A 27,855-nucleotide genomic window follows, 5' to 3' on the forward strand; every position below is an offset into this window, starting at 1 on the left:
GGCTGCCTCCTGCACAACCCCAATCGAGGCCGGGGACAAACTGCAACTGAGGTACGTGCCCTTGGCGGAAACCAAACCCGGGTCTCTCTGGATCGAGGGCTGACACTCTAACTACTGAACCAAACCGGCAAGGGCCTGAAAATTATTTTTAAGGAAATCCCTAACTTACATTGATTTATGCTTCCTGGAAGATAATATCTGTGATACCATCCTCACCCCCCACTGTTTTTATTTTTTAGCTATTATATCTGTGTTCCTTAGGCCAAAATTGAATTAGTGCAGTCTTTGTTCAATTCATTGTCATTAACTCATGTGATTTCTTTACTAAATTGAGTTGCAAGAGGAAATCCAATTTTAAACCAGTTTTCCATGCTAAATAAAGGATGAGACAACCAAGATAGAATTTTAATTATCTGATACAATGGATTCTCTATGCAGAATATATCTTTTTATACAAGGAATCCTCATCTTTTATTATGATTAGAAATAGAGTAAATGACTGTAATATCAAATATTAAATATATTCTATTGAGTGGTATAGCTTTAAAAGCTACATTTACCTTTTGGACTTTTAGTTTATATCTAATATTCACATTATAATTTATGTACCACAGTAGTCATATAATATACTTATTTATCCTAAGTTTTTCATTACATATTGAACCTTAAGAGGATTTCTACGTTTAAAAATGGTGAGTGATGAAATTGAAACAATAGTTTCTTTTTTTTAAAATATGCTTTTATTGATTTTTTTTTTTTTTAAGAGAGAGAGGAAGGGTGAGAGAGATAGAAACATCGATGTGAGAAAGATTCATCAATTGGCTGCCTCCTGTGTGCCCCCTCCTGGGAATCTAGCCCACAACCCGGGCATGTGCCCTGACCAGAAATCGAACTAGGACCTCTCAGTCAATGGGAAGATGCTCAATCCACTGAGCTGCCCTGGCTGGGCAAAACAATACAGTTTCAATATTAAAATTATTATGCATGTACATACATAAATGAATATATTCTGATATATTTTATTGTAGCAAACTTTGTTATAAATATATAAGAATTAGGGATTCTTAACCTTGTTTTGTGATAAGGGTCCTTTGGCAGTCTGGTTTGGCCTATAAACCCCTATCAGGATAATGTTTTTAAATGCATAAAATAATACAAATAAGAATTAAAGAAAAGAAGTTGCATTTAAATATAGTTTTATGCATGGACCATAGGTTAAAGATCCCCCTTGCATTAAGATTTTGACCAGCCCTTTACTTAATATATCAAAAAATGCCTGAGAACAGTTTCTTGAACATCTAAGAGTCAAACTGACATATGTTCATTAAACACATAATTTAATAAAGCCCTTAGATTTTATTTTATATATGTATATTATTTTTGCCTTTAAATCCATAAATAAGAATTGTTATCAGTTTAGGAATAAGTATATGATATAGAGACTTGTAGAAGATTGGTTTTATCATGATGTATATATTTCTGTGTTAGCAGGACTATAAAATATTGGTATTAATATACAACTTTTATTTTTTTATTGATTTTTATTTTATTTTTTTTTGATATGTACCCCTAGTGGGAACCAAACCTGGGACTCTCTGGTCCGCAGGCCGTTGCTCCAACCGCTGAACCAAATTGGCCAGGGCAATATACACGCTTTTAAAGTTAAATTTGAACATTTTAGTACATTACAAATGTTGAGACTTGGCCAATTCAACTGTAGAGTTGGAACATGGATTAGTTAATTAAAGGTATGAGTTTAGTAAAAGAGAAGATATGAATGAAAATGTACAAGGAAAGAGCTCAATGGTGACAGAAATAGGACCAATGGAGACAGAATTGGAAAATAAACAGGATATGGGAAAAAACACCACATGCTACAACACTGAAACACTGAAAGTATGAAAATAGAAAAATAAGGAAAGGAAAAACCTACCAAAAGTCTAATTAGCAATTTACTTTCCACAAGTCCACATGCCCTGGATTATTTGGAAATTATATTTCATCTTTTGTGTGTCACTACATATCTTAGATGAATATAACGGCATTTTACCTCTTCTTTATTTTAAAAGATTTTTAGAGAGAGAAGAAGGAAGAGGGAGAAAGAGAAAAACATCGATGTTAGAGTGAAACATTGAGGTGAGAATGAAACATTGATCTCTTGACTCCTGCACGCCCCCTACCAGGGATCAAGCCTGCAACCCGGGCTTGTGATCTGACTGGGAATCAAACCAGCAACCTTTCGGTGCACAGGACAACGCTCAACCAACTGAGCCACACTGGCCAGGGCTATTTTACTTATATCATTTTCTCATCTAATGGATATTATAGTCCCATTATTTTCATCCTCTCCCTTTTTTCTTGAAATGGGTAGAAACAAGCCTGAATTAAAAGAGATATTGTGCCCTGGCCGGTTTGGCTCAGCAGTTGGAGTGTCAGTCTGCAGTCCAGAGAGACCTGGGTTTGGTTCCTGCTAAGGGCGTGTACCTTGGTTGCAGTTTGTCCCCAGCCCTGGTTGGGTCATGAGGGTGGCAGCCACTCGATGTGTCCCTTTCACGTCGATGTTTCTCTCTCTCTCTCTCTTTCTTCCTCTCTCTCCCTCTTACTCTGTCTGAACAAAAAATGGAAAAGTGTCCTTGGGTGAGGATAAAAAAAAAGATATTGTGCTGATATGTTTTGGAAACCATACCACTTAAAAGTGATTATCAGTAGGTGCTAGTTACCCATTTTCAGAAAGTTTTGTTTTTTCTTTTTTCCAATACTATGTTGTCTTTGACCTGTATATATTGATATTATAGTTTTCAGAGTTTCTTTTACATATCAAACATCTTTTGCTTGTCTGTTTGCTTGATTTTTTATTTAAGATCAGAAGTTGGAAAAATTCCCTCATATTAAAACAGAGGACATAAAAAAAATAGTAGACATGAGAAAAACAAATTCTATATGTTAAAAAAACAAAACAGAGCATATATTATGTAAAAAACATAACCAGTATAGGTCTTTTAGTGATTGTATTTTAAAATAATGTAATTTTTACCACACTTAATTGCCACAAACTCCATAGATTATACAGCTTAGAGGAATGTTCTAACCGCTGTCCAAATCCAGACCTCTCCAAAACACCCTTTTATGTAGAGGAATTTCATGTACCATGTGAAGAATGGGAGAAGAACTATTTAATCTTGTCAGGGTGGTAGAGTGGGTGGTGGGTAGTTGCTGAACACTCCAAATGTCAGAATGCTTTTGAGGCCAAACAAAAACTTAGATTCATTGCATTTTTTTTAACCATAAGATGGAAAATTGATTTTATGAGGAGGGGAAATACTGTCTCTGTGCTCTGCGTATTATTGTAGCATAAGATTTGAATTGTTGCACTTTTTTTTTTTTATCCTCACCCGAGGACATTTTTCCATTTTTTGCACAGATAGAGTGGGAGGGAGAGAGAGGAAGAGAGAGAGAGAGAAACATCGACGTGAAAGGGACACATCGAGTGGCTGCCACCCGCACGACCAACCAGGGCCGGGGACAAACTGCAACCGAGGTATATGCCCTTAGCGGGAACCGAACCCGGGTCTCTCCGGACCGCAGGCCGACGCTCTAACCGCTGAGCCAAACCGGCCAGGGCAAATTGTTGCACTTTTGATGAAAAACTTCCCAAGGACTGCTGAGGTTAAGACAGTGTTGTGGTTTCTCAGCATTACATTTTGGTATCTCTTTGCCTTACACCATGGCTATTTTAAATATTTGTGTATTATTATATAAGGAGAAAGTGATAGGAAACCTATATAATGTGTTATAGGAGCTCAGAAAAGGCAGAGATCAATTCAGATGCTTATTAAGGGAAAATATTTCAAGATTTTTCCTGAAGTTTTTCCCCCCTGTAATTGAGTCTCTGACAATATGATTAAAAAATAAATAAGGATGTTAACATAACTTTAAACTCTGAATGTTTATAAGTATGTATAATGCAACCTGTTTACTATTGCCAAATGGGAAAATTCATTACCATGCTTTTTTTTTTTTTACAAGACTTCCTATGTAGTTTAATAATTACATAGAGAAATATCCATATATAAGTGGATCAAAGCATGGATTTAAAAAAGCAAAGAGAAAGAAGAAGTGATTCACTGGATCTGACACCCTGTCTAACATTTCAGGATCAAACCAATACCAAATTCCTAGGACATAGTAGGGAGTCCAGCAGACAGTAAATGAAGTGGCAAATGCAACTGTCATCTTTAGGGTCCTCAGCCGAGCTCTCGGTATATTGTTCTTGGATCGATTCAATTGTAGTTCTATTAGAAAGAGAAAAGAGTAAGTATTTAAAGACCAGTTTTATTACAAAACTAAAATGGACAAAAAGGAAGAGAAAATAACCTAATGATTGTAATAGAAGCAAATTTCTAATGTTTTTAATAATGATAATTTGCTGGAAAAGCATGTTTATATTTCAAGTTTTCCACTATATCATATAATGAATAGAAAATATTAAAGATTACAGTGCTCTTAAAATTAAGTTTTCCCCAAACTAATTTGGATTTGAAATATGAGGGTACTCAAATTCTTAAAATATTAATTTAAGAGAGCAGACTGAGGTTCAGCAGTTTTCTCTACATCTTGGTTGTCATGCTCACATAAACATGTTTACTTTACACATTCATAAATTTTAGTTTTTGAGAATGCATCAGTTTACTGAAGCAATAAAACCACAACCACATTGTAAAGTTTCAAATAAAATAGTCAATTATATATTCAACAATATTCCACATATCCAACACACACACTCACACACATATTAATACAAATGTGCATAGTTATTTTGTGTGGATATAGGGGATTTGAAACAGAACAGCTTAATTATAATTAATATGTTGGCTATCATTTAATAAATTGTACTTTGTTATATTTTGGGAATGAGGTGTTAGATAAAGGGTTGTGATGGCCCAGCAGGAACAATTTGCCAATGCTTACACAGGGTAAACAGGGTCACTGTTCTTTCATCTTTAATTCCATGGTGCAAATTTAGGACACTAGGAGATATAACCTCATCTGTGAATTGGGGAGAATAAAAGTATTATCTCCTGGCGAGATTGTGAATGTTAAATGCGTTAATATATGTAAACTGCTTAGAACAGTATCTGGCACAGAGTAAGTGCCAATCTGGGTATTGTTGTTTAAAAACTGTTTACCCACAATTACCACCAAGACTAAGGCATACATACTGTGGGGATCCTGATGAAGGACCCTTGTCAGGGTAAAGATGATTTTTGCATTGCAGATCAACATGATGAGAAGAGGAATGATGAAGAGGCAGCTGAAGGTGAAAAAGTTATAAAAGGCCTGGTGCCACCACTGTGGGAAACTGCAGTGTGTTACACATTGAGAGAAACCTCCAGACTGTCCAGAACCATCAGCTAAATGAATCATTCTGAAGATATATAACTGTATAAGAAAAAAAAATTAAAAAGTTGTTTTACTTTATTTCAAACAGCATTTGCATGCTTTCTTGAAAGGTTTCTCTTCTGCATTCTGCTAATATTCTAGCATGTTGTTGCCGAAAGCAATGGCTAAAGTCCTTGATATCCTTTCGGAATTTCTATGGTAAGTTATGTGGATCTTTACTTAAAACATGTTTGGATAACGTGAATGGATCTATAGGATTTTGAAGTTTTGGTAAATTATTTCAAACTTGCAGAGCAATGTTCAACAAAGGATGTAAACTTTGTTGGTACTTCAATTTCAGGTGCAATTATTCTGAGTAAACTTTGCAAGTCATTTTGTTCATCATCCCATCTGCAGCACTTAAAACTGTATTTGGCATTTAGAATGTGCCCCCAAGATAAGTTCTTAAATTTTATTTTTGAGGCAGAAAACCTCAATAAAGAAGTAAAAAATATGAACAGAAAGTTCATGAAAATATCTAACAGTGACCCTCAAGCATATAAACAGATGATAAACTTCACTCATGATAAGAGAATTGTCAATTAAGGCTACACTGAAAGGCCATTTTTCACTATCAAGACTGGCAAAAATTATCAAGAATAGCAACATAGTCTCATGGCAAGGCTGTGGGGAAACACGGTTAGTGGGAATGTAAATTGGTACAACCATTTTGGAGGGGTATTTGCTATATTCAGCATAATACGTGTGCATTTACCTTTTAAAAAAATTTTATCTTTATTGTTGAAAGTATTACAGATGACCCTCTATTTTTTCCCCACTGATACCCTCCTCCTGTCTCCCTCACCCCCCACCCCCACTGCCTTCACCGCACTGTTGTCTGTTTCCATTGGTTATGCATATGTGCATATAAGTCTTTGGTTTATCTCTTCTCCCAACTTCCCTTCCATCTAATGTTTATCAGTCTTTTACCTACTTCCATGTCTCTGAATCTATTTTGATCCACAGATTATTTTGTTCATTATGTTCCACAAATAAATGAGAGTATATGATACTGGTCATTCTCTGACTGGTTTATTTCACTTAGCTTAATACTCTCCAGGTTCCTCCATGTCATCTAAAAGGGTAAGAGATGTTTTTTTCATGCAGCTGCATAGTGTTCCACTGTATAAATGTACCACAGCATTTTTATCCACTACTAATGGACACTTGGGCTGTTTCTAGATCTTAGCTATTGTAAATAGCCCTGCTATGAACACAGGGGTGCACATACTCTTTCTGATTGTTGTTTCAGGCTTCTTAGGATATATTCTGAAAAGTGGGATCACTGGGTGAAATGGCAATTCCATTTTAAATTTTTTGAAGTAACACCATATTTTTTTCCATAGTGGCTGCACTAGTCTGCATTCCCACCAGCAGTGTACTAGAGTCTCCTTTTCTCCACATGCTCACCAGCACTTGTTGCCTGATGATTTGTTTTTTTGTTGTTTCTGTTTATAGAAATCTTATTTAATATATATTGTTGATTTATGTACATTGAACTCAGGGCCGTAGCACTATCACTCATTCTCCCCCCCCTATTTATTTTTATATTATTTTTTATAATTATTTAATTAATTTTTGTTACAGATGTTTCTCCTTTTCCCCCCACTGATTCCCCCTCCCCTTCCATCCCTGCCCTGTCCCCAGCTTTGTTGTCCATGTCCATTGTTCATGCATACATGCATATAAGTTCTGTGGTTTATCTCTCCCCCACCACCCCCTCTTCTGGGGATTGTCAGTCTGTACCCCACTTCCACGTCTCTGGGACTACCCCATTCCTCAGACTGTTGTGTTCATTACATCCCACAAATAAGTGAGATCATATGACACTTCTCTTTCTCTGTTTGGCTTGTTTCGCTTAGGATAATACTTTCCAGGTCCCTCCATGTCGTCTCAAAGGATAAGAGATCTTTCTTTCTTACAGCTGCATAGTACTCCATTGTGTATATGTACCACAGCCTTTTATCCATTCATCTACAGATGGACATTTGGGCTGTTGCCAGATCTTACCTTTTGTAAATAGGGCTGCTACAAACATGGGGGTACATATATTCTTTCTGATTGGTGTTTCAGGCTTCTTAGGGTATATTCCTAGAAGTAAGATCACTGGGTCAAATGGCAATTCAATTTTTAACATTTTGAGGTAACACCATATTGTTTTCCATAGTGGCTGCACCAGTCTGCATTCCCACCAGCAGTGTACTAGAGTTTCCTTTTTTCCACACCCTCGCCAACACTTCTTGTTTGATGATTTGTTGATGGAGGCCATTCTGACAGGTGTGAGGTGATACCTCATTGTTGTTTTAATTTGCATCTCTCTGATGATTAGTGATGCTGAGCATTTCTTCATATATCTCTTAGCCATTTGTATGTCCTGTTTGGAGAGGTGTCTATTTAGCTACTCTGACCATTTTTTAATTGGGTTCTTTGTCTTTCTTTTGTTGAGTTGTATGAGCACTCTCTATATATTGGAAATTAACCCCTTATCTGATATATCATTGGCAATTGTGCTCTCCCATACAGTGGGTTCCCTTTCCATTTTGATGATTGTATCTTTTGCTGTGAGAAGCTTTTTAGTTTGATGTAGTCCCATGTGTTCATTTTCTCCTTTGTTTCTGTTGCCTTAGGTGATGTATCAGTGAAAATTCTGCTGCATATGATATCTGAAATTTTGTTGCCTACAGTTTCTTCTAGGATTTTTATAGATTCACGAGTCACATTTAAGTCTTTATCCATTTTGAGTTTATTTTTGAGTATGGTGTAAGTTGATGGCCTAGTTTCATTTTTTTGCATGTAGCTGTCCAATTTTCCCAACACCATTTATCAAAGAGGCTGTCTTTACTCCACTGTATGCTCTTGCCACCTTTGTCAAATATTAATTGAGCATAATGTCTTGGGTCCATTTCTGGGTTCTCTATTCTGTTTCATTGGTCTATCTGCCTGTTCTTATGCCAGTACCAGGCTGTTTTGATTACAGTCACTTTGTAGTATAACCTGAAATTTGGTAATGTGATCCCTCCAACTTTGTTCTTCTTTTTCAAGATTTCTGTGGCTTTCAGGGTCTTTTTTGGTTCCATATGAACTTTTGAAGTATTTATTCTAGTTCTGTGAAGTGTGTCATTGGTATTTTGATGGGGATTACATTGAATCTATAGATTGCTTTGGGTAGTATGGACATTTTAATGATGTTAATTCTTCCAATCCATGAACAAGGTATGTGCTTCCACTTTTTTATATCTTCCTTTATTTCTTTTTTCAATGACCTGTAGTTTTCTGCAAATAGGTCCTTTGTTTCTTTGGTTAAGTTTATTCCTAGGTATGTTAATTTTTTGCCATGATGGTAAATGGAATTTTTTTTTAGTTTCTCTTTCTGTGAGTTCATCATTGGTGTATAAGAATGCCATCAATTTCTTGACATTAATTGTGTATCCTGCTACTTTGCCAACATCATTTATTAAGTCTAGTAGATTTTTGATAGAGTCTTTGGGGTTTTCTATGTATAGTGTTATGTCATCTGCAAATAATGACAGTTTCACTTCCTCCTTTCCTATTTGGATCCCTTTTATATTTTCTTCCTGTCTGATTGCTGTGGCTAAGCCTTCCAGTACTATGTTAAATAAGAGTGGTGAAAATGGGCATCCCTGTCTTGTTCCTGTTTTTCTGGAAAATGCTTTCAATTTTTTTCCATTGAGTATGATGTTGGCTGTAGGTCTTTCATATATGGCCTTTATTATGTCAAGGTATGATCTCTGTATTCCCACATTGCTGAGTGTTTTTATCAGAAATGGGTGCTGGATTTTGTCAAATGTTTTTTCAGCGTCTATTGATATGATCATGTGGTTTTTATTCTCCATTTTGTTTATGTGGTGTATCACATTTATTGATTTGTGAATATTGTACCATCTTTGTATCCCTGGGATGAATCCCACTTGGTGAATAATTTTTTTGATGTATTGCTGGATTCGATTTGCTAGTATTTTGTTCAGGGTTTTGGCATCTATATTCATCAGGGATCTTGGCCTGTAGTTTTCTTTCTTTGTAGTGTCTTTTTCTGGTTTTGGAATTAGAATTATGCTGGCTCAGAAAACGAGTCTTCCTTCTTCTTGAATTTTTGGAAATAGTTTGAGGAGAATGGGTGTTAGTTCTTTTTTGAATGTTCGCTAAAACTCCCCCTTAAAGCCATCTAGGCCTGGGCTTTTGTTTGCTGGGAGAGTCCTGACTACCTCTTCAATTTCCTTAGTTGTTAGTTGTCTATTCAAGTTTTCTATCTCTTCCCGTTCCAGTGTTGGGAGACTGTGTGTTTCTAGAAATTTGTCCATTTCACTTAGATTGTCCAATCTGTTGCCATATAATTGTCTATAGTAGCTGTTAACGATCTTTTGTATTTCTGTGGTTTCAGTTGTTACTTCTCCTTTTTAATTTCTGATTTTGTGTATTTGGTTTCTCTCTCTTTGTTTGGTGGTGAGTCTAGCTAAGGGTCCATCAATCTTGTTTATCTTTTTGAAAAACCAGCTCTTTGTTTCATTGATCCTTTGAATTGTTTTTTTGGTCTCCATGTCATTTATTTCTGCTCTGATCTTTACTAGTTCCTTCCTTTTACTTGCTCTGGGGTTTTGTTTTTGTTTGCTTTCTAATTCTTTAAGTTGTGAGGTTAGACAGTCAATTAGATATTTTTCTTGTTTCTTGAGGTAGGCCTGTAGTGCTATGAACTTCCCTCTCAGAACTGCTTTTGCTACATCCCATAGATTTTGTGTTGTTGTGTGTTCATTTTCATTGGTTTCCAGAAAGTTTTTAATTTCTTCCTTGATTTCCTTGGTAACCCATTCATTGTTTAATAACATGCTATTTAGGCTCCATGTGTTCAAATGTCTTTGCGTGTTTTTGTTGCAATTGATTTCTAGTTTCATACCATTGTGATCTGAGAAGATGCTTGATATGATTTCAATCTTCTTGAACTTGTAGAGATTTAGTTTGTGTCCTATCATGTAATCTGTCTTTGAGAATGTCCCATGTGCACTTGCGAAGAATGTGAATTCTGTAGTTTTAGGGTGTAATTCTCTGTAGATATCTATTAAATCCATTTGGTCTAGTGCTTCATTTTGAGTCTCAGTTTCCTTGCTAATTTTTTGTCTAGAGGATTTATCCAGTGGTGTCCATGGGGTGTTGAAGTCCCCTGCTATGATTGTATTGCTGTCTATTTCTCCTTTGAAGTCCTCCAGAAGATTTTTAATATATGTTGGTGCTCCTATATTGGGTGCATATATGTTTATGGAGGTTATATCTTCCTGGTGGATAGATCCTTTCAATATTATGTAGTGGCCTTCTTTGTCTCTAGTTATGGTCTTCATTTTGAAATCTATTTTATCAGATATGAGTATTGCTACCCCAGCTTTTTTTTGCTTTCCGTTTGTTTGGAAGATTTTTTTCCATCCCTTCACTTTCAACCTATGTGAGTCTTTTTGTTGTGAGGTGGGTCTCTTGTAAACAACATATAGATGAGTCATGCTTTCTTATCCAATCAGCTACTCTGTCTTTTTATCGAAGCTTTCAGTACATTTACATTTAAGGTGATTATTGTTATGTACTTATTTATTGCCATTTTTGTTTAGTGTAGTTATATTTTTCTTCCTATTTCTTCTACTAATTACAGCAGTCCTTTTTAACATTTCTTGCAGTGCTGGTTTGGTGCTAATGTATTCCCTTAGCCTTTTTTTGTTGAGGAAGCTCTTTATTTGACCTTCCCTTTTGAATGATAGCTTTGCTGGGTAGAGTAGTCTTGGATTCAGATCCTTATTTTTCATGACCTTGATTACTTCATGCCATTCCCTTCTGGCCTGTAGTGTTTCTTGTGAGAAGTCAGCTGAGAGCCTTATGGGGGTTCCTTTGTAGGTAACCTGTTGCTTATCTCTTGCTGCTTTTAGTATTCTCTCTTTGTTTTTAATTTTTGGCATTTTAATTACTATGTGTCTTGGTGTGGGCCTGTTTGGGTTCTTCTTACTTGGGGCTCTCTGTGCTTCTTGAACTTGAATGCCTTCTTCCTTCACCGAATTAGGGAAGTTTTCTGTCACTATTTCTTTGAATATATTCTCTAACCCTTGCTCATTTTCTTCTTCGGGGACTCCTATGATGTGAATATTAATACGTTTCCAGTTGTCCCATAGTTCTCTTAAGTTGTCCTCCTGTTTTTTAATCGTTTTTTTTCTTTTTGGTTTTCTGATTGGTTGATTTTTTCTACCTTGTCTTCTAATTCACTGATCCAGTCCTCAACATCCTCTACTCTGCTGTTTAGACCTTCCAATGTGTTCTTTATTTCTGATATGTCATTCTTGATCTCTTCTTGGTGGTTTTTAATTTCCAACTGGTTTATTTTCAGCATCTCTATGTCCTTACTTATGCTGTTGAGTTTTCTCAAGATCATGACTCTGACTCTGTTAACTTGCCTAACTCCTCCACATTCATATCATCTTCGGTGGAGGTCTCTTGTTCTTTCATTTGGCTTTTGTTTTTGTGTTTCACCATTTTGGCTATCACAGTGGGCTTAGGAGCCTGCCAAGTTTTTTCTGTGAGTGTTGGTGTTCTGCTGTTTGTGGCTCCCTTTCCTGGGTTTAGATGAGTGAGGGACAACCCACGTTAAACACCACTGTCAGGTCCTACTTTCCTGGTTAGAGTTGCTAGCCCAGGAATAGTACTGTTATCCTCTAGCTTTTTGCCTGGAGGCTAGCAGTCCAGGTTACTTGAAAAGTTTTGTGTTATCAGTTGATTGAAAAACTCCCACAGGTGCTCAGTGTAAGGGGACTTCCTGAGGGTGGGGACTTCCTGAGGGTTGTTAGTGAGCCTCAATTTGCATTTCAATAACCCACAGGGTGTGGTTGAATCTCCGAGGGAGGGGCTGCTGCCTCTCCCCAGAGCCCTGGGAAGGAGCAATATGGCCACCGTCCTGTGTGGCTGCAACTCAGCAAAAACTCTGAGCACCTTCCAAATCCTGAGTGTCTCCACACAGTTCCAGTCTGCCCTCTCTCTGCTGGAGCCCAAGGTGAGTGGTTGTGGCTATTTTAGCCTCTGTACTGGCTCTGTGCTGTGGAGCCGCTTGGGAGTTTAACCCGAGGGCACTGCTCACTGCTAAGGCCACTGCTCACATTAAGGTGCTGCTGAGCTGCCGACCGTGGGCTTCCAGACCCCTGTCATGCCTTCTCAATCCTACCAGGATCGAGTCAGTGTCCCTGGTTATATGGTCCTTGCAAGCTGCTTTTCTGTTGCTTTTTCCTGTCGATTTGTCTGTGTTTTAGTTGTAATTCCAGTGTGGTCCTGGGAGACGGTCTTGGTAGCTTCCATTCACTCCACCACCATTTTGGAATCTCCTAAGGTTGTTTTTGATAGATACTTTTTAATTGCCATTTTCATTATGCCTATGTTTCTCTCTATATATTTCTTATTATTACAGTAGTCCCTTTAACATTTCTTGCAATGCTGGTTTGGTGGTAATAAATTCCTTTAGCCTTTTTTTTTTTTTTGTCTGGGAAACTCTTTATTTCACCTTCTATTTTGAATGATAGCTTTGCTGGATAAAGTAGTCTTGTTTTATGATCCTTGTTTTTCATTACCTTGAATACTTCATGCCATTCTTTTCTGGCCTGTTGTGTTTCTGTTCAGAAATCAGCTGATAGCCTTATGAGAGATCCTTTTTAGGTAACCTGTTGCTTTTCTCTTGCTTCCTTTAAGATTCTCTCTTTGTCTTCAGTTTTTGGCTTTTTGATTATGTGTCTTGGTGTGGGCTTCTTTGGGTTCTTCATGCTTGGGACTCTCTGTGCTTTCTGAACTTGGGTGCCTTTTTTCATCACCAAGTTGAAGTTTTCTGCCTCTACTTCTTCAAACAGGTTCTCTAACCTTGCTCACTTTCTTCTTCTTCTGGTACTCTTATGGTGCTGATGTTGTTACGTTTCATATTGTCCTACAGCTCTCTTAATCTGTCCTCCTGTTTTTTAATTGTTTTTTCTTTTTGGTTATCTGATTGAGTGATATTTTTTCTACCGTGTATTCTAATTTGTTGATCTGATCCTTGGCTTTCTCTAATCTGCTGTTTATTTCTTCCAGTATGTTCTTTATTTCTGCTGTATTATTCTTGATTTCCAGTTGGTTGTTTTTTATTGTTTCTATATATTTTCTCATGATGTTGAGCATCTTTATAATCATTATGTTGAACTCTATATCTGATAGCTTGCTTATCTCCATTTAAGTTAGCCTTTTTTTTTCTGGAGAAGTCTCTTGTTCTTTTATTTGGGACTCCCTTTTTTTTTTTTATCATTTTGGTTGCCTTTTTGAGTTTGTTTTTATGTATTCGGTAGATCTGCTATGACTCTCAGTCTTTATAAGGTGACCTTATATCACAGGTGACCTGTGGAACTCAGTGGCACAGTCTCCCTGATCACCAGACCTGGATGCTCTAATAATGTCCTTGTGTGCTTTATTTAAGCCTTCTACTGTGGTGGAGTCTTGATTGCTATTGACCCATTCATGTACGGACTAGATCCTCTGGCTGGCCGACAGTGATGCTTAACTCCCAATACAGTAAGCAGACTGCTCTGCAGTGCTTATCAAGTGAAGTGTAATTCACCTCATTAGTGTTTGGGGCCTGCCAAAATCTCCCTGTGGATATCAATGATCTGCAGTTTGTGGCTTCCTCTGCTGAGGCTGGATGTGTATGGACCAGATGAGGCTGACCACTAAGGTCTGGTTTTACTCTCCTGGGGCAGAGCTGCAGGCTAGGCAAAGATTCAAAGCACTCGGAGATCAATCTCTGCCTGCAGGCTGACTATTAGTCTCAGTCACTTAATGAGCCACAAGTTGTAATCCTCTGCTAGATATAAACTCCACCCAGTGGTCAGGGTGAAAAAAAAATCCAATGGGTGGTACAATTGCTTCCCCCCTGTGCTACAGCTGCTTTGATGGGAATACTCTGCCTGTACAAAATGGCTTCTACAGCTTGGGGGAATGACTCAGCACAGGGCTCCTGTTGTCTGCTTCCAGCTCACTCCCCAGAGCGCTGAATCCCAGACTCTCCTCATGCAGCTTTAGTCCACTCAGCCCACCCTCTGCTGGAGCCCAAGGTAAGTGGCTGTAGATGAATTTAGTGCACTGGCCCTTCAAGAGAGTGCCTATGTTTCCAGCCGTTTCTTCCTGCTAGACAGAATTCTTGTGCTTTTCACAGCCAGGTGTTATGTGGGTACCTTTCCTGATTCTGCTACTCTGGGATGGGGTGCCCAGCATGGGGTTTCAACCCCAGACTTCTCAGTGGGAACCACCCACAGGTCTGTGGTGAGATATCCCTCTGGAACTTGAGCTGCTGCCTGTAGGAGCCTAGCCAACCCTCTTGCATCTTTGCACTTCCTACAAGACTCAATGTGGGCTCCTCTTTACATCCTTGGTTATAAGGGTTCTCTCAAGCTTGTCTTCAGTTGTTTATTCTGGCTTATTTTTCCATATTTTAGTTGTAATTCCAATTTATCCTGGGAGAAGGTAAGTGTAGGTTCCATTCAATCTGCTGCAATATTTTTCTCCTGCGTTTACCTTTGATCCAGCAATCCTACACCCAGGAATTTATTCTGACAATATACCTCTACCTCTATTATATGAAAATATATTTGCAGAGGTTATTCATTCATGCATTATGATTGAAAACATCTAAATATCAATTTAGTAGCTGAATTCAGTGGTAAATTATGGTGGACCACATGATGAAGTGCTATATGGCTGTAAAAAAGAGTAAGGGAAATATGTATATTTATGTGTGTGTGTGTGTGTACGCACACACACGTGTATGTACATTTATTTATTTTCCTGCTCTGTTTGATGAGAGATCCTAAGCACAATGACACATACTGTCCAGATTTTGGTTTCTAACTGTCATCTACCAAAAGAACAAGAGCTCATTGGAGAAGTGGGTGATGCCAAGGCTGGAGCAGGCAAAGTACAATATATGCTTAAAACAGCTTGTGTCAAAAGTCAAGACGTAATCAGAGAATGATGGAGCATGTCAAAAGAGCTCGGGAGCCAGCTTGAAAGAGCTCCCTGACCAAGTCTAGGACATGAAAATAAAGGGAAAATCTGATAAACAATGAATAAAGTAAGAATTAATGAGTCCATGCTGAAATAAATTACCAAAGAACAACAAACAAATGGGGAGGGAAGCTCTTTGTTATAGAATAAAGGAATAATGGAAGCACAGTAGTGGTAATCATTATAATAATACGTGATTCAGGCAAGAATCATCAATGCATTGTAATGCATTGGTGAAAGTTTATACAGAACAAGTTATTTACGTTTTCTAAAAACATCTACCTGCAGTATATTGATTCATTATAAAGAGTAAAATAACTTTATAATAGAGAAATAACCAAATAATTAAAGTTAATATTGCCAATAATGGTACCAATTGACAGCTTCTGCTTCCTTAGATAATGCATTAAGAAGAACTCAGCATAAAAAATAAAAAAATAAACCATCTGAACAAAAGAACTCAATGTCGCTTCTTTTGTATTTCTGCTAAAGGTGCGTAACCTGAATGTAACCATAAAACACATCAGACAAACACAAATTGAAGAGCATTCAACAAAATAACTGGCCTGTACTCTTAAGATGTCAATATTGTGAAACACAAAAAAACACTGAGGAAAGCTTGTAGTTTAAAGGGGACTAAGGAGACTGGGTCTCTCAGTCCACCACATAATCTTGGATTTTCTTTTGTTAAAAGGGACACTATCTATTACAACTGGTGAGCTATGAATCAGGTATAGAGGTTAAATATTAGTATTATATCGGTGCTAGGTTTTTGATTTTGATACTTGTATTGTGGTTATACGTGAGAAAAAGCACACTGAAGCATTGAAAGGGACATCGTGTCTGCACTTACTTTTAAACAATTCAGACAAATTGTATATAAAAGAGAACAAAGCAAATAACCAAATGTAGTAAGATGTTAATATTTGGGGAATATGAGAGAAGTGTATTCAAGAAATCTTTGTACAATTCTTCAAACTTTAAATTTGAAAACAATTTTTTTTTTCTAAAAGCACAAATTGAATCAACTATTAAAGAAGTGTTGCAAGTAGTTTTCAAAAACAAGTTGCAGTGGACATTTTTTCCTCATTCATCAAGCACACTTCTTACCTAGTCATTTCCATGTTTTTCCACTGAGAAACTTTAATTTACCACGAAACATTAATAAAATTAAAAGATAAGAGTGCCAAGCACTTTAAAATTGATAGCAAGTAAGTTCAAACAAAAATATTACAGGATTTTAATTTTTTATTTGTAGGCTTTTATTTCTTCTCTTTCAAAATTGAGGTGTAGCCCAGGCTGGTTTGGCTCAGCGGATGGAGCGTTGGCCTGCGGACCAGAGTCCTGGGTTTGGTTCCCGCTAGGGGCACGTACCAAAAAAGAACCCCAAAACAAACTGAGGTGTAATTGACATATTAATTTCAAGTGTACAACATAATGATTCTCTCTCTATATGGAATGACCACCACAATAAGTCTAGTTAACATGTCACCATGCATAGTTACACATTTTCTTTTTATTATGAAAACTCTCAGCAACTTTCTTAGCAACTTTTAAGTACAGTATAGTCACCATGCTGTACATTACATCCTCATGACATTTATAACTAGAAATTTGTATGGTTTTATCCCCTTCACACCCTACCCCCACCCCCACTCTGACAACCACCAATCTTTTCTCTGTATCTAGGAGCTTTCTTTTTCTTTAAAAAAAATGTTATAAACAATATCACACAGTATTTATCTTTATCTGACTTGTTTTACTTAGCATAGTGCCCTCAAGATCTATCCACATTGTCACAAATGAAAATTTTTGTCTTTTATATGATTGAATAATATTCCATTGTGTGTGTGTTTTCATTCTATTGCTGTATTCATTCATCCATCAATGGACACATGTGTCCATTAGATATTGTAATTAATTCTATAATGAACATGGGAATACATATATCTTTTTTATTTAGTGTTTTTGTTTTCTTCAGATAAATACCCAGAAATGGAATTGTGTTATCCTATGGCAGTTCTATTTTTACTTTTCTGAGGAAACTCCACACTGCTTTCTATAGTGGCTGTATCAGTTTATAATCCCACCAGCAGTGCACAAGGGTTTCCTTTTGTTCACATCCTAATTAACACTTGCTATTTCTTGTCCTTTTTACAACAGCCATTCTAACAGGTGTGAAGTAATACCTAACTGTGGCTTTGATTTGCATTTTCCTGATCATTAGTGATGTTGAGCACTTTTTCATGTACCTATTGATTATCTGTGTGTCTTCTTTGGAAAAATGTCTTTTCAGATCCTTTGCCCATTTTTAAATTGAATTTTTTTTTGTTTTGTTTTGTTTTTTGCTATTGAGTTGTATGAGTTCTTTATATAAAGTCATGTGCCACCTAATGATGGGGATCTGTTCTGAGAAATTCATTGTTAGAGTATCTGTTCTGAAAAATGCATTGTTAGGTGATTTTGTTACTGTGTGAACATCATAGAGAGTACTTATACAAGCCTAGTAGTATAGACTATTTTTCTGGAGGAGAGGAAAAATAATTTTCCCTTCACCCTTCTGGGTTCTTGGTGGAGACCCCTTGTAATAAAAAACAGATTAATAAGAAAAAAACAAAAAACAAAAGTTTAATAAATGCATACTTCATTTCTACATGGGAGAGACACTCCAAAACAGGCAACTTGCCAAGGGCTGAAGTCACCACCTTATATACCATCTTCAGCTGAAGAGAAAAGAAGATGTTGAGGGGTGGGGGGGGGGGGACTTATGTTATGCAGATTTAATATCTATTGCATTGATAAGAATTTCTAGAGATAAGGTCATTCCCTTTTCTTGGTACTGGGAGACACCCATATAAATGTAAACACTTAAAATTTTTTTTTCTTTATTGACTTTAGAGAGAGGGGAAGGGAGAAGGAGAGATAGAAACATCAATGAGAGAGAACATCGACTGGCCATCTTCTGTACACCTCCCATTGGGGTTTGACCCACAACCTGGGCATGTGCTCTGACCAGGAATTGAACCAGGAGCCTCTTGGTGCATGGCCGATGCTCAACCACTGAGCCACACAGGCTAAACATTTTTTATAAAGGGTAACTTCTAGTTATTTTAAAAAATAACTTCACCCACATCTACTGTCTTTTGTTAAAATTAACCAGCCTAAAATAATCCTTATGCCAACATGGCATATTTTGTGGCGATAAATTCTGTTCCCTTAAAGCTCCTAGGCAATAAACCAGTATAGCATGTTACTGTACTAATACTATAGGCAATTGTAACACAGTGGTAAGTATTTATAAAATGCACTCTGATAGGAAGACTGTAACATTCACTAGCTGACAGGAAATTTCTAGCTTCATTATAATCTTATGGGACCACTGCATATATATGGTTAAAGGAGAATGACAGTATTTTGGATATTAACTCTTTGTCAGATACATGATTTACAAATGTATTCTCCTATTTGGTAGGTTGTCTTTAAATTTTGTTGATAGTTTCGTTTGCTGTGCAGTAGCTTTTTGGTTTGATATAGTTCTACTAGTTTATTTTTGCTTTTGTTGCCAGCATTTTTTTATTTTAAGCAAATAAAGGTCAGCTTTTTTTCTTTTGATTGAATTACTTAATTTAAATTAAAATTAATAAATTTAACAGCCCCAGGTTTTGTTTTTTTTTTTGAGATGATGGAACACGAGTGGAATACGCTTTATAAAAAATATTATATTTATTTTCTTTGCTTTAACAGTAAAAACATTTAAATAAACTATACATATAATAAAAATATAAGTAAATATAAAATATAATCCCCTTCTTATTTGTAATTCAAATGTTGATTTTTAGTTTCAAGGGCAAAAAGAATTTTAAAAGTAACCCACTAGAGGGCGCACAATGATCATAACAATAATCTTTAATCAAGAAACACACATGCAGTCAGCTAATTCTATTTTATGATCCAGACCAACTTTTTTCTCAATACCAAGTGACTCTCAGTTTTCCATACTTCTATTCAAGCTACCTTATTTAAAGTTCAGTTTTTAATTTGACCTAACAGATGAGAGTTGAAGTCTTTGGAAGGTTTACTTTTCACAGAACCTGAGAATCTTATATTTCCGGTACTTGGAACCAGATGACCTGAGTTTGACTTTATGCTCTGCACTGGATCACATTTCCACTTCACTATTTTATATTTTTAAGTTATAATGATGAAACTTTCAATGATAGTGACTTTGAAATAGTACTATGATAGTACCATGATTTTAATTTGGGTTATCTTTTTTTTATTTAACAAGTGTGTGTGTGTGTGTGTGTGTGTATTTTAATCTTCACTTAAGAATATGTTTAATTGATTTTAAAGAGAGGAAGGGAGACAGAGAGAAACATTCATATGAGAAAGAAACATCGACTGGTTGTCTCCCATATGTGCCCCGACGGGGAATTGAGCCCACAAACTAGGTATGTGCCCTGACTGGGATCAAACCCACAAACTTTATGTGTACAGGATGACTTTCTAGCCAACTGAGCCACCCAGCCAGGGCCACAACTGCTTATTTTTTAAGCAATGCCTTGGTCAAAACTATACCAGGTGCTGCCTGTACTAAAAAATTCAACCAGATATATCAGGGAATTAAATATTTGGCAAGGAAAATATAGCATGTACGTGACACTTGTAGTACAAGACAAATTGTGAGAAGTTAAAAAAAAGGTATAGTGAAGTGGTATGGAAAATCAGGAAGTTACTTGTCCATAAACTGGTTGTTTTAGGCTTGGTTCAGTTTATTTTATGCTCAAGGCCATATTCATTTTACTGTTTATTAGAGGGATCATTTTACTTTCAGTGGTTCTTTTGTCCTCGGATTATATTTCTTTATGTTTCTCCTCTCTCATCCCTGGCCCCAGTTTCATCAGTGTTTGCTTCATTTTTTCATAAACAAGAGCAATCTGTTTTCCTTCATTACAGTTAATTGCAGACACTCATTTCTTTTTTTAGAATATTATTTTTAACCCTCACTTTATCTCACATTAATTACACCATTACCTAATTTTTTCCAAAGGTAATTATCTTCAGATGATGTGCTTCAGTTTTCTGAATATGGCATAAATATATGCCACATTTTTTTTTTTCCTGAAATCTCTTAAACATCTATCCTCACCTTAAAATGTTCCTGTCTTTTCCTTCCTCAGCCTCCTACAGGAAAAAAAGGAACTAGACAGTGTTACCTAGTGTGGGATAATGTAGTAGTTGAGAGCTCTGGGGATGGAGTTAATTGTATGCACTGACATCTCCACTTACTAGATGGCAAAGTTGGGCAGGTTATATAACATTCGTATCCTTCGTTTCTTCATGAATAAAATTAGAACATTAATTGTATCTACTTTAGTTGGAGCCTTACATGAAGTAATGCACACAAAAGCACTTAGTAAATTTCTGTCCAATATTTACGTCCTCCATAACTGTTACTTATCATCATCAGCAGCATTGTTATTTCTGCTATTAGTATGCCATTACTATGTTCTGGTACAGTTCTTGGCATATTGTGTGTGTGTGATGAGCATTTATTGAATTTAAGCTGCTTGTCAAGTTCAAAAGTGCATTCTAGCGCTGTAAATTCTGTGTGTCAAGGCAAGCCTCCACACATCTTCCGACCACACACCTTTACACCAAAGACTAGAGGATGGCTCATACATTGTGCCTGCAGGCCTAGGCTAACTATGGAATTTAAATACTGTCAATATATAATGTTTCATATTAAACAGTGGTATGAGTTAGTGGTATGAACTCTTTTTGCAAATAATCTGCTACTCTGGAATTCTTGTGGTCTTAAATGACTGTCATTGAAACCCATGTAAGTTTTAATTATATATGGACACACCTAATTCAGGAAATGTTTTCTCCTCAACGTGTACTTACCAGTCTAACCACAACTGCTCTTAAATAAAATCTTCTTTCAGGTCATGTTTGTTGCCATTTTCCCCCTCTATTGTAACCTTCTTCCTTCCTTCCCTCCCTCCCTCCCTCCTCCTTTTAGAAATGATGCCTCCAAGACTTGATTTATTATGGTCTGACACATACACCTTTCAGAGTGAGTAGGATAGTTTGGTGACTAGGGAGTAGGTTGGCCAAATTTATTTATCAGTCAGAATAAATTGGAGAAATTTGAAATAATCAACCTTTCTATAAGCAATTCTCTTTGCTGTTTTTCAAAGAACTGTCTATTTTAATACCCATATTTCCCTATTAATTTCTCTCCTGACTTGATGAAAGAAGGAATGAAGACAGGAGGAGAGGAAGGAACAAGCATTAACTGTGTTTGTAAAGTCTTTTTTTTTTTTTTTTTATCCTCACCCGAGGACACTTTTTGTTCAGATAGAGTAGGAGGGAGAGAGAGAGAGAGAAACATCGATGTGAAAGGGATACATCGAGTGGCTGCCACCCACACGACCAACCAGGGCCGGGGACAAACTGCAACCAAGGTACATGCCCTTAGGGGGAACCGAACCCAGGTCTCTCGAGACCGCAGGCTGATGCTTTAACCGCTGAGCCAAACTGGCCAGGGCTGTAAAGTCTTATACTAGATGATTTTGTATATCTTTTTCCTTATCATTTAGTCTTTACAATTGCATTTGAACTTAGTATCTTACATAAAATCACATAGCTGGTGAGAGAGAGTATTGAGATTTGAAGCCAGCTTTGTTTAAATCTAATATGCATGCCATTTCTGCTATCCCATTGCCTGTCATATTTTGTTGCAGGGAGATGTGAGATCTTCAGAGAGACTATGACTGGGGTAGTTAGGGGACAAGTGGAGGAGTAGGCCTCTTTTATTCAACCAGAGCAGATCCACTTATATCTGTTTTATTTATTGGGGTCCACATACAATTATTTTTTATTTCATTACTAGTGAAAAGTTTGGAGTTCCTATAGTACACTGTGCTAAAACATTTGGAAATAACTCTGAACCACCACAGAACTGAGTTTCTGAGTTTAGTAGCAAGGAAGGTAGATAACCAAGGTGGCCGATTTGAAATTTGGTCTTTTTGAGCTGTAGCAAAATGACATAAATTCCCAGGTTGCCAGCCTACATTTGGACAACAAACTTGTTAGATTTTTTAACCTACAAATGAATTGCTCAAGTAATAGAAAATTAATATATGCAACACAGGATGAAGATTAAAGTCATCCTTTCAATTGTAAATTCATGACAGGATGCGTCTTTGTCGATGGACTTGTTCGTAGAGGGTGGTGAAGCATGAGGTACACTTGCCATGTGTCACAGTCTAGAAATGAGAAGCCCTCTCTATCTCCTGTCTTGCCATCAAATATATGTAACATTAGTCACAGAGTTGAAACCCTGTTTATTCAGGGAGATAGCAGAGAGCCATAAGAAAGAGAAAAACTGGCCTTAATAAAAAGACAACAGGCCAAGTGACATTGGGAAAGCCAATGAATCCCTTTAAACCAGAGGTTCCCAAACTGCAGGCTGTGCCTATCAGTTAGTTGTAATCAACAGCAAAAATAAAATGGAACAGAGTAGATATTTATTCTATGAAAATCTTTTCACAGTTATAGGTGTGTGAGAGAAAGACAGACAGACAAACCATGTATCTATGTAGTATGTATTTCTTACTTTGGGTTCCTGCTAAAAAGGTTTGAATGTCATTATTTTCAAAGGTTCTCTTTGGATATTCTCTTATATGTGAAGTGGGGATAATAACATGGTTCTAATGTACTTCTCAGAGTTAACATAAATATAAAATAAGATTACAAAGAAAGACAAATATCACACGATGTCACTTATTTGTGGAATATAATGAGCAAAATAAGCTGACGAGCAAAATAGACCCAGAGACATGGAAGAAGGGACAGACTAACAAACCTCAGAGAAAAGGGGGGTTAGGGAGTAGGAAGAGACAACCCAGAGAATTTATATGCATATGTGCACAACCAGTGGACACAGACAACAGTGCGGCGGAGGTGGGCATGGTGGCGGGAGCGGGGAGAAGGGTATCAATGGGAAAAAAAGAAGGGGCATCTGTAATTCTTTCAACAATAAAGATACATTTAAAGAAAGAGGTGTATTTTATAAATATACAATAAATAAATAAAATAAGATGCCATATTTTAGTCTTTTCAAGAAACTTCAAAAAGTTCTTTACAAATTTAAAGTGCTGCTGAAAGTAAAGATGGGTCATTGGCTTTACCAAAAAATATATGGTACCATTATTTACTGTGGCCTATATTCACATAGATCTCTCAGAATAATGTATGAGAGATTTACATTAAATAGACCAGGCTATTTATTGCTTGAAATTCCTAAACTATTTAAAGTTAATGTTATATTTTCTTTTTATTACATCAAGATGGAAGTATTTGATATTTTCTTCCTATTATTGCTGTGATATACTTAGATGAAAATAATTGAGTTAATAAATCAATATTTACCACTTCTGGGAGAGTCTGTTTAAAAGAGAGTGAAAAGTGCCCTGGCCAGTTTGGCTCAGCGGTTAGAGCATCGGCCTGCGGTCCGGAGAGACCCAGGTTCGGTTCCCGCTAAGGGCATGTACTTCGGTTGCAGTTTGTCCTCGGCCCTGGTTGGTCGTGCGGGTGGCAGCCACTCGATGTGTCCCTTCACGTCGATGTTTCTCTCTCTCTCTCCCTCCCACTCTATCTGTACAAAAAATGGAAAAATATCCTCGGGTGAGGATAAAAAAAATAAAATAAAAAAATAAAAAAAATAAAAGAGAGTGAAAGGCCCTGGCCGGTTTGGCTCAGCGGTTAAAGCGTCGGCCTACGGTCCAGAGAGACCCAGGTTTGATTCCCACTAAGGGCGCGAACCTTGGTTGCACTTTGTCCCCGGCCCTGGTTGGTTGTGCAGATGGCAACCACTTGATGTGTCCCTTTCACGTCGATGTTTCTCTCTCTTCCCTCTATCATCCTCTCTCTCCCTCCCACTCTATCTGAACAAAAAATAGAAAGAAAAAAAAAATGTCCTCGGGGGAGGATAAAAAAATAAAATAAAATAAAAGAGTGAAAGCCCTGGCCGATTTGGCTAGGCCGTTGGAGCATCGGCCTGCGGACCAGAGAGTCCTGGGTTCGGTTCCTGCTAGGGGTACGTACCAAAAAAAAAAAAGAGTGAAATTGTGGGTTTGTGTTTCAGTTATTATCATAAATTGACTTATTTCTACTTCTGTTTCAACTTCCATCTACATCAGTATTCCAAATTACCAACTACTTTCCAAGTAGCTAGACATATATAAAAGACCTTGTATTACCTATATCATGTGCTAAAGCAAATGTTTTTAGCTCTTTTCAAAGCCTGCCTTTCCACCCCTTTCAAATATATAGACTGGCAGACAAAGAAACCAACACTCTGCTTCTTAACTTACCTGTCTGTTTCAGTGATTTTACTATTAAAATTCCTAAGCCAGAAGTATTAGAGCTTTATTTTACTTTCTTCTATTATTAACCCCCTATTACTAAAGCCAATTTGTTGCCAAGCTTTGCTTTTTGTTTGAAATGTACCTTGTAATTGCTATCAATCCCCTCTGACACCACCCTAGCCCCGAGCCTAGTCACATCCTTGCCAGATAATTTGAAAGAGCTTCTTTGTCTCTCTCCTCTCTACATAAATTTTCTTAAAATATTTTTGTGAAAAATTATTTTAGTAATGTATAACATGATGACTATAGGTGACACTGCTATATGATGTATGTATAGATAGGTAAGAGAGTAAATCCTAAGAGTTCTCATCACAAGGAGAATTTTTTTTTCTTTCTTTTTTCTTATTGTATCTCTATGAGATGATGGATGTTAGCTGTACCTATTGTGGTAATCATTTCACAATATATGTAAGTCTTTTTTTTTAAAGGTGAAGTGGTACATTTATTAACATACCATAAGTCCAAAGAAATCCCTCAAAGTACTATAACAACATCATGTAAATAAATGTCAGAGGTTATGTTTAGAAAATTGATAAAAATACAAAAATGCTAAAATTAATTAGTTAAAATATTAGTAACCAAAATATGAAAAAGATGCTCTTTTGTGTATTCATATTGAAGAGGAAGAAAAGGCTGTTGAGGGTATCAGGAAAAATAATAACACAGTTTTTCTGGAAATCAATGTAACATTATGTTTTAGAGAGTCTCAAAAATGTTTGTATACTTTTACTCAGCTATTCCAATATAAAGAATGTGCTGCCCTGGCCGGTTTGGCTCAGCGGTTAGAGCGTCGGCCTGCGGTCCTGAGAGACCCTGGTTTGGTTCCCGCTAAGGGCATGTACCTCATTTGCAGTTTGTCCCCAGCCCTGGTTGGTCGTGCGGGTGGCAGCCACTCGATGTGTCTCTTTCACATCGATGTTTCTCTCTCTCTCTCTCTCCCTCCCACTCTATCTGTACAAAAAAAAAAAAAAAAAAGAATGTGCATAAGAAGGCACTTGGGGAAAGGTTCACATTGTAACGTTGGTTTCATAATTGAGAAAAAGGAAGCAAATGATACATTAAATACAGGCGGGCCTCACTTGGCACAGTACCGTGTCAATTGAAACGTGGGCAGAGTGGAAATATGTCCTTGCTCTGCGTGGGACTGAGTTACCACAGCACTGTGCAAAGTGAGTACTGCTCACACAGTAGTGGGTTGGACATAGGCTAATGGCAGATGAACAGCAGCTGGTTATACATAACTAGATCCCCTGTAAGTGTGTGTTGTCTGTGATCATAGAGGAGACTGTGACTGTCATGTGACAGATTTTTGCACTTGAATTTTTTAAATCCTCATCTGAGGATATGTTACTGACTTTAGAGAGAGGGAGAGGGAGAGGGAGAGGGAGAGGGAGAGGGAGGGAGGGAGAGAGAGAGAGAGAGAGAGAAAGAGAAAGAGATATCAATCGGTTGCCTCCCATATACCATATACACACCCCGACTGGGAATCAAACCCAAAACCTAGGTATGTGCCTTGACCAGGATTCAAACCTGCAATCTTTTTGTGTACTGGATGATTCTCCAACCAACTGAGCCACGTGGCCAGGGCTGAATTTAAATTTATACAGACATTAAAATGAAGAAACGCCCAGTTAAGGAAAGGAAAAATCATTTTATGTAGCTTTTTATGAAAAAAGAAGGGTACAACAACGTACACATTATGATAGTTTTGTAAAATGCTAGGATTAAGGAAAAGTAAGACTTGGTCTTTATATCTATGTACCAATTTTCTATGATAAATAATTAATTTTATAAGCATGAAAATAAGCAAACAAAAGTCACACAGTGATGCATGTTAATTCTTTTTCTATTAAACTGGAAAAAAAATTATTTACCCTTTGCATAGGACTCACAAAAGCTATATATATGGCTCCCACATCAATTTCAGAATTTTCCCTGGTTTTCAATGTCTTCTATAACATAAATCCATTATATTCCCATTCTTTAATTCATTTATCCAAGCTTCATTTTTTAGTAAAAGGTGAAGGATTTATTTGATCTGATAAAAACCCCAGAGTATTTAATTTTAAATGTCTATTTTTGCTAGTTATCTTATTAGGTACTGTGAATATGAAATATGTTGAACACAACAGTCTCCACTATGTAGCAGCATGTACCTTAAAGGCACAGACAGGCAAACAAACACAATCACATTACCTTATAACAAAGAAATAGTATCCTAGGAGGTTAAAGAAAGGGGATCAACAGCCAAATCTAATTTCCTGCTAGTCCCAACTCTCAATTTTCCACTTCAGTCAAACACCTCTCTTATAAAAATCACACAGTGCAACACTCAAGAGAGGAAATTTGTGATTGCCACAGCCTAACAAAGTCATAATAATGGTTTACCTGTGGTCCAGCAAAGAGGCTACTGAAGAGCCATGCCAAGCCAATCAAGGGCTGTCCCAGCTTGCTGTTGCTCACAGCTAGGGGTCTCGTGATGGCCAGAGAGCGGTCCAGGCTGATCACTACCATCATGAAGGCTGGGGCATACATGGAGAAAAGCTTCAAGTAGCTGAGGACTTTGCAGAGGAACTCTCCCCCATACCATTGGACTGTAATGTTCCACATTCCGTCCAGTGGCATGACAATCAGAGTCTCCAACAGGTTGGCTAACGTCAGATGTTTTAAAAGCACCTTCATTCTTGGGAGCTTTTTTCCTTTCTCTTTCTTCTGAGTCCACTTCTTAAGTTTCAACAAGAAAGAAGCATTGAAAGTCGTGGAGAGTAGAAAAAGGAAGAAAGTAACTGTCACTCGGATCTTTCCGGATAAGGTCAGGGTGGGGAGGTTGCCCTGCATCAGCGGGCTGCTGCTGTTGAAGGGTGAACAGTGATTTTGATTCTGTTCAGGAGACACACTGTTTGCCATATTTTTCAACTGGTAGAGC

General features: G+C 37.1%; 1 protein-coding gene across 2 annotated transcripts; it reads right to left on the bottom strand.

Moving 5' to 3' along the window:
* Positions 1–3,970: 3,970 nt before the first annotated feature.
* Positions 3,971–27,855, bottom strand: GNRHR (gonadotropin releasing hormone receptor). Of its 2 annotated transcripts, none has more exons than XM_036281613.1 (3): positions 27,318–27,855; positions 5,220–5,439; positions 3,971–4,292 (listed from the first exon to the last, which is right to left on the bottom strand). In XM_036281613.1, exons 1-3 carry the CDS (start codon positions 27,834–27,836, stop codon positions 4,048–4,050), a joined length of 984 nt encoding a protein of 327 aa, XP_036137506.1. In that variant the 5' UTR covers positions 27,837–27,855; the 3' UTR covers positions 3,971–4,047. The 2 variants fall into 2 exon arrangements, with proteins under 2 accessions (XP_036137506.1, XP_036137513.1); XM_036281620.1 differs by having other exon boundaries at positions 4,050–4,292; positions 5,220–5,311; positions 27,318–27,836.

Source organism: Molossus molossus, unplaced genomic scaffold, assembly GCF_014108415.1.
Source record: "Molossus molossus isolate mMolMol1 unplaced genomic scaffold, mMolMol1.p scaffold_m16_p_1, whole genome shotgun sequence".
In the NCBI taxonomy this organism is placed as follows: Eukaryota; Metazoa; Chordata; class Mammalia; order Chiroptera; family Molossidae; genus Molossus; species Molossus molossus.

Excerpts from the sequence above, each read along its gene's own strand:
- GNRHR (XM_036281613.1), bottom strand. The coding sequence starts at position 27,836 with ATGGCAAACAGTGTGTCTCCTGAACAGAATCAAAATCACTGTTCACCC. Across the intron at positions 5,440-27,317 it reads GCCTCTTTGCTGGACCACAG|TTATATATCTTCAGAATGAT; the intron begins GTAAACCATTAT and ends TTTCTTATACAG. Across the intron at positions 4,293-5,219 it reads CCTTCATCAGGATCCCCACA|AACTACAATTGAATCGATCC; the intron begins GTATGTATGCCT and ends TCTTTCTAATAG.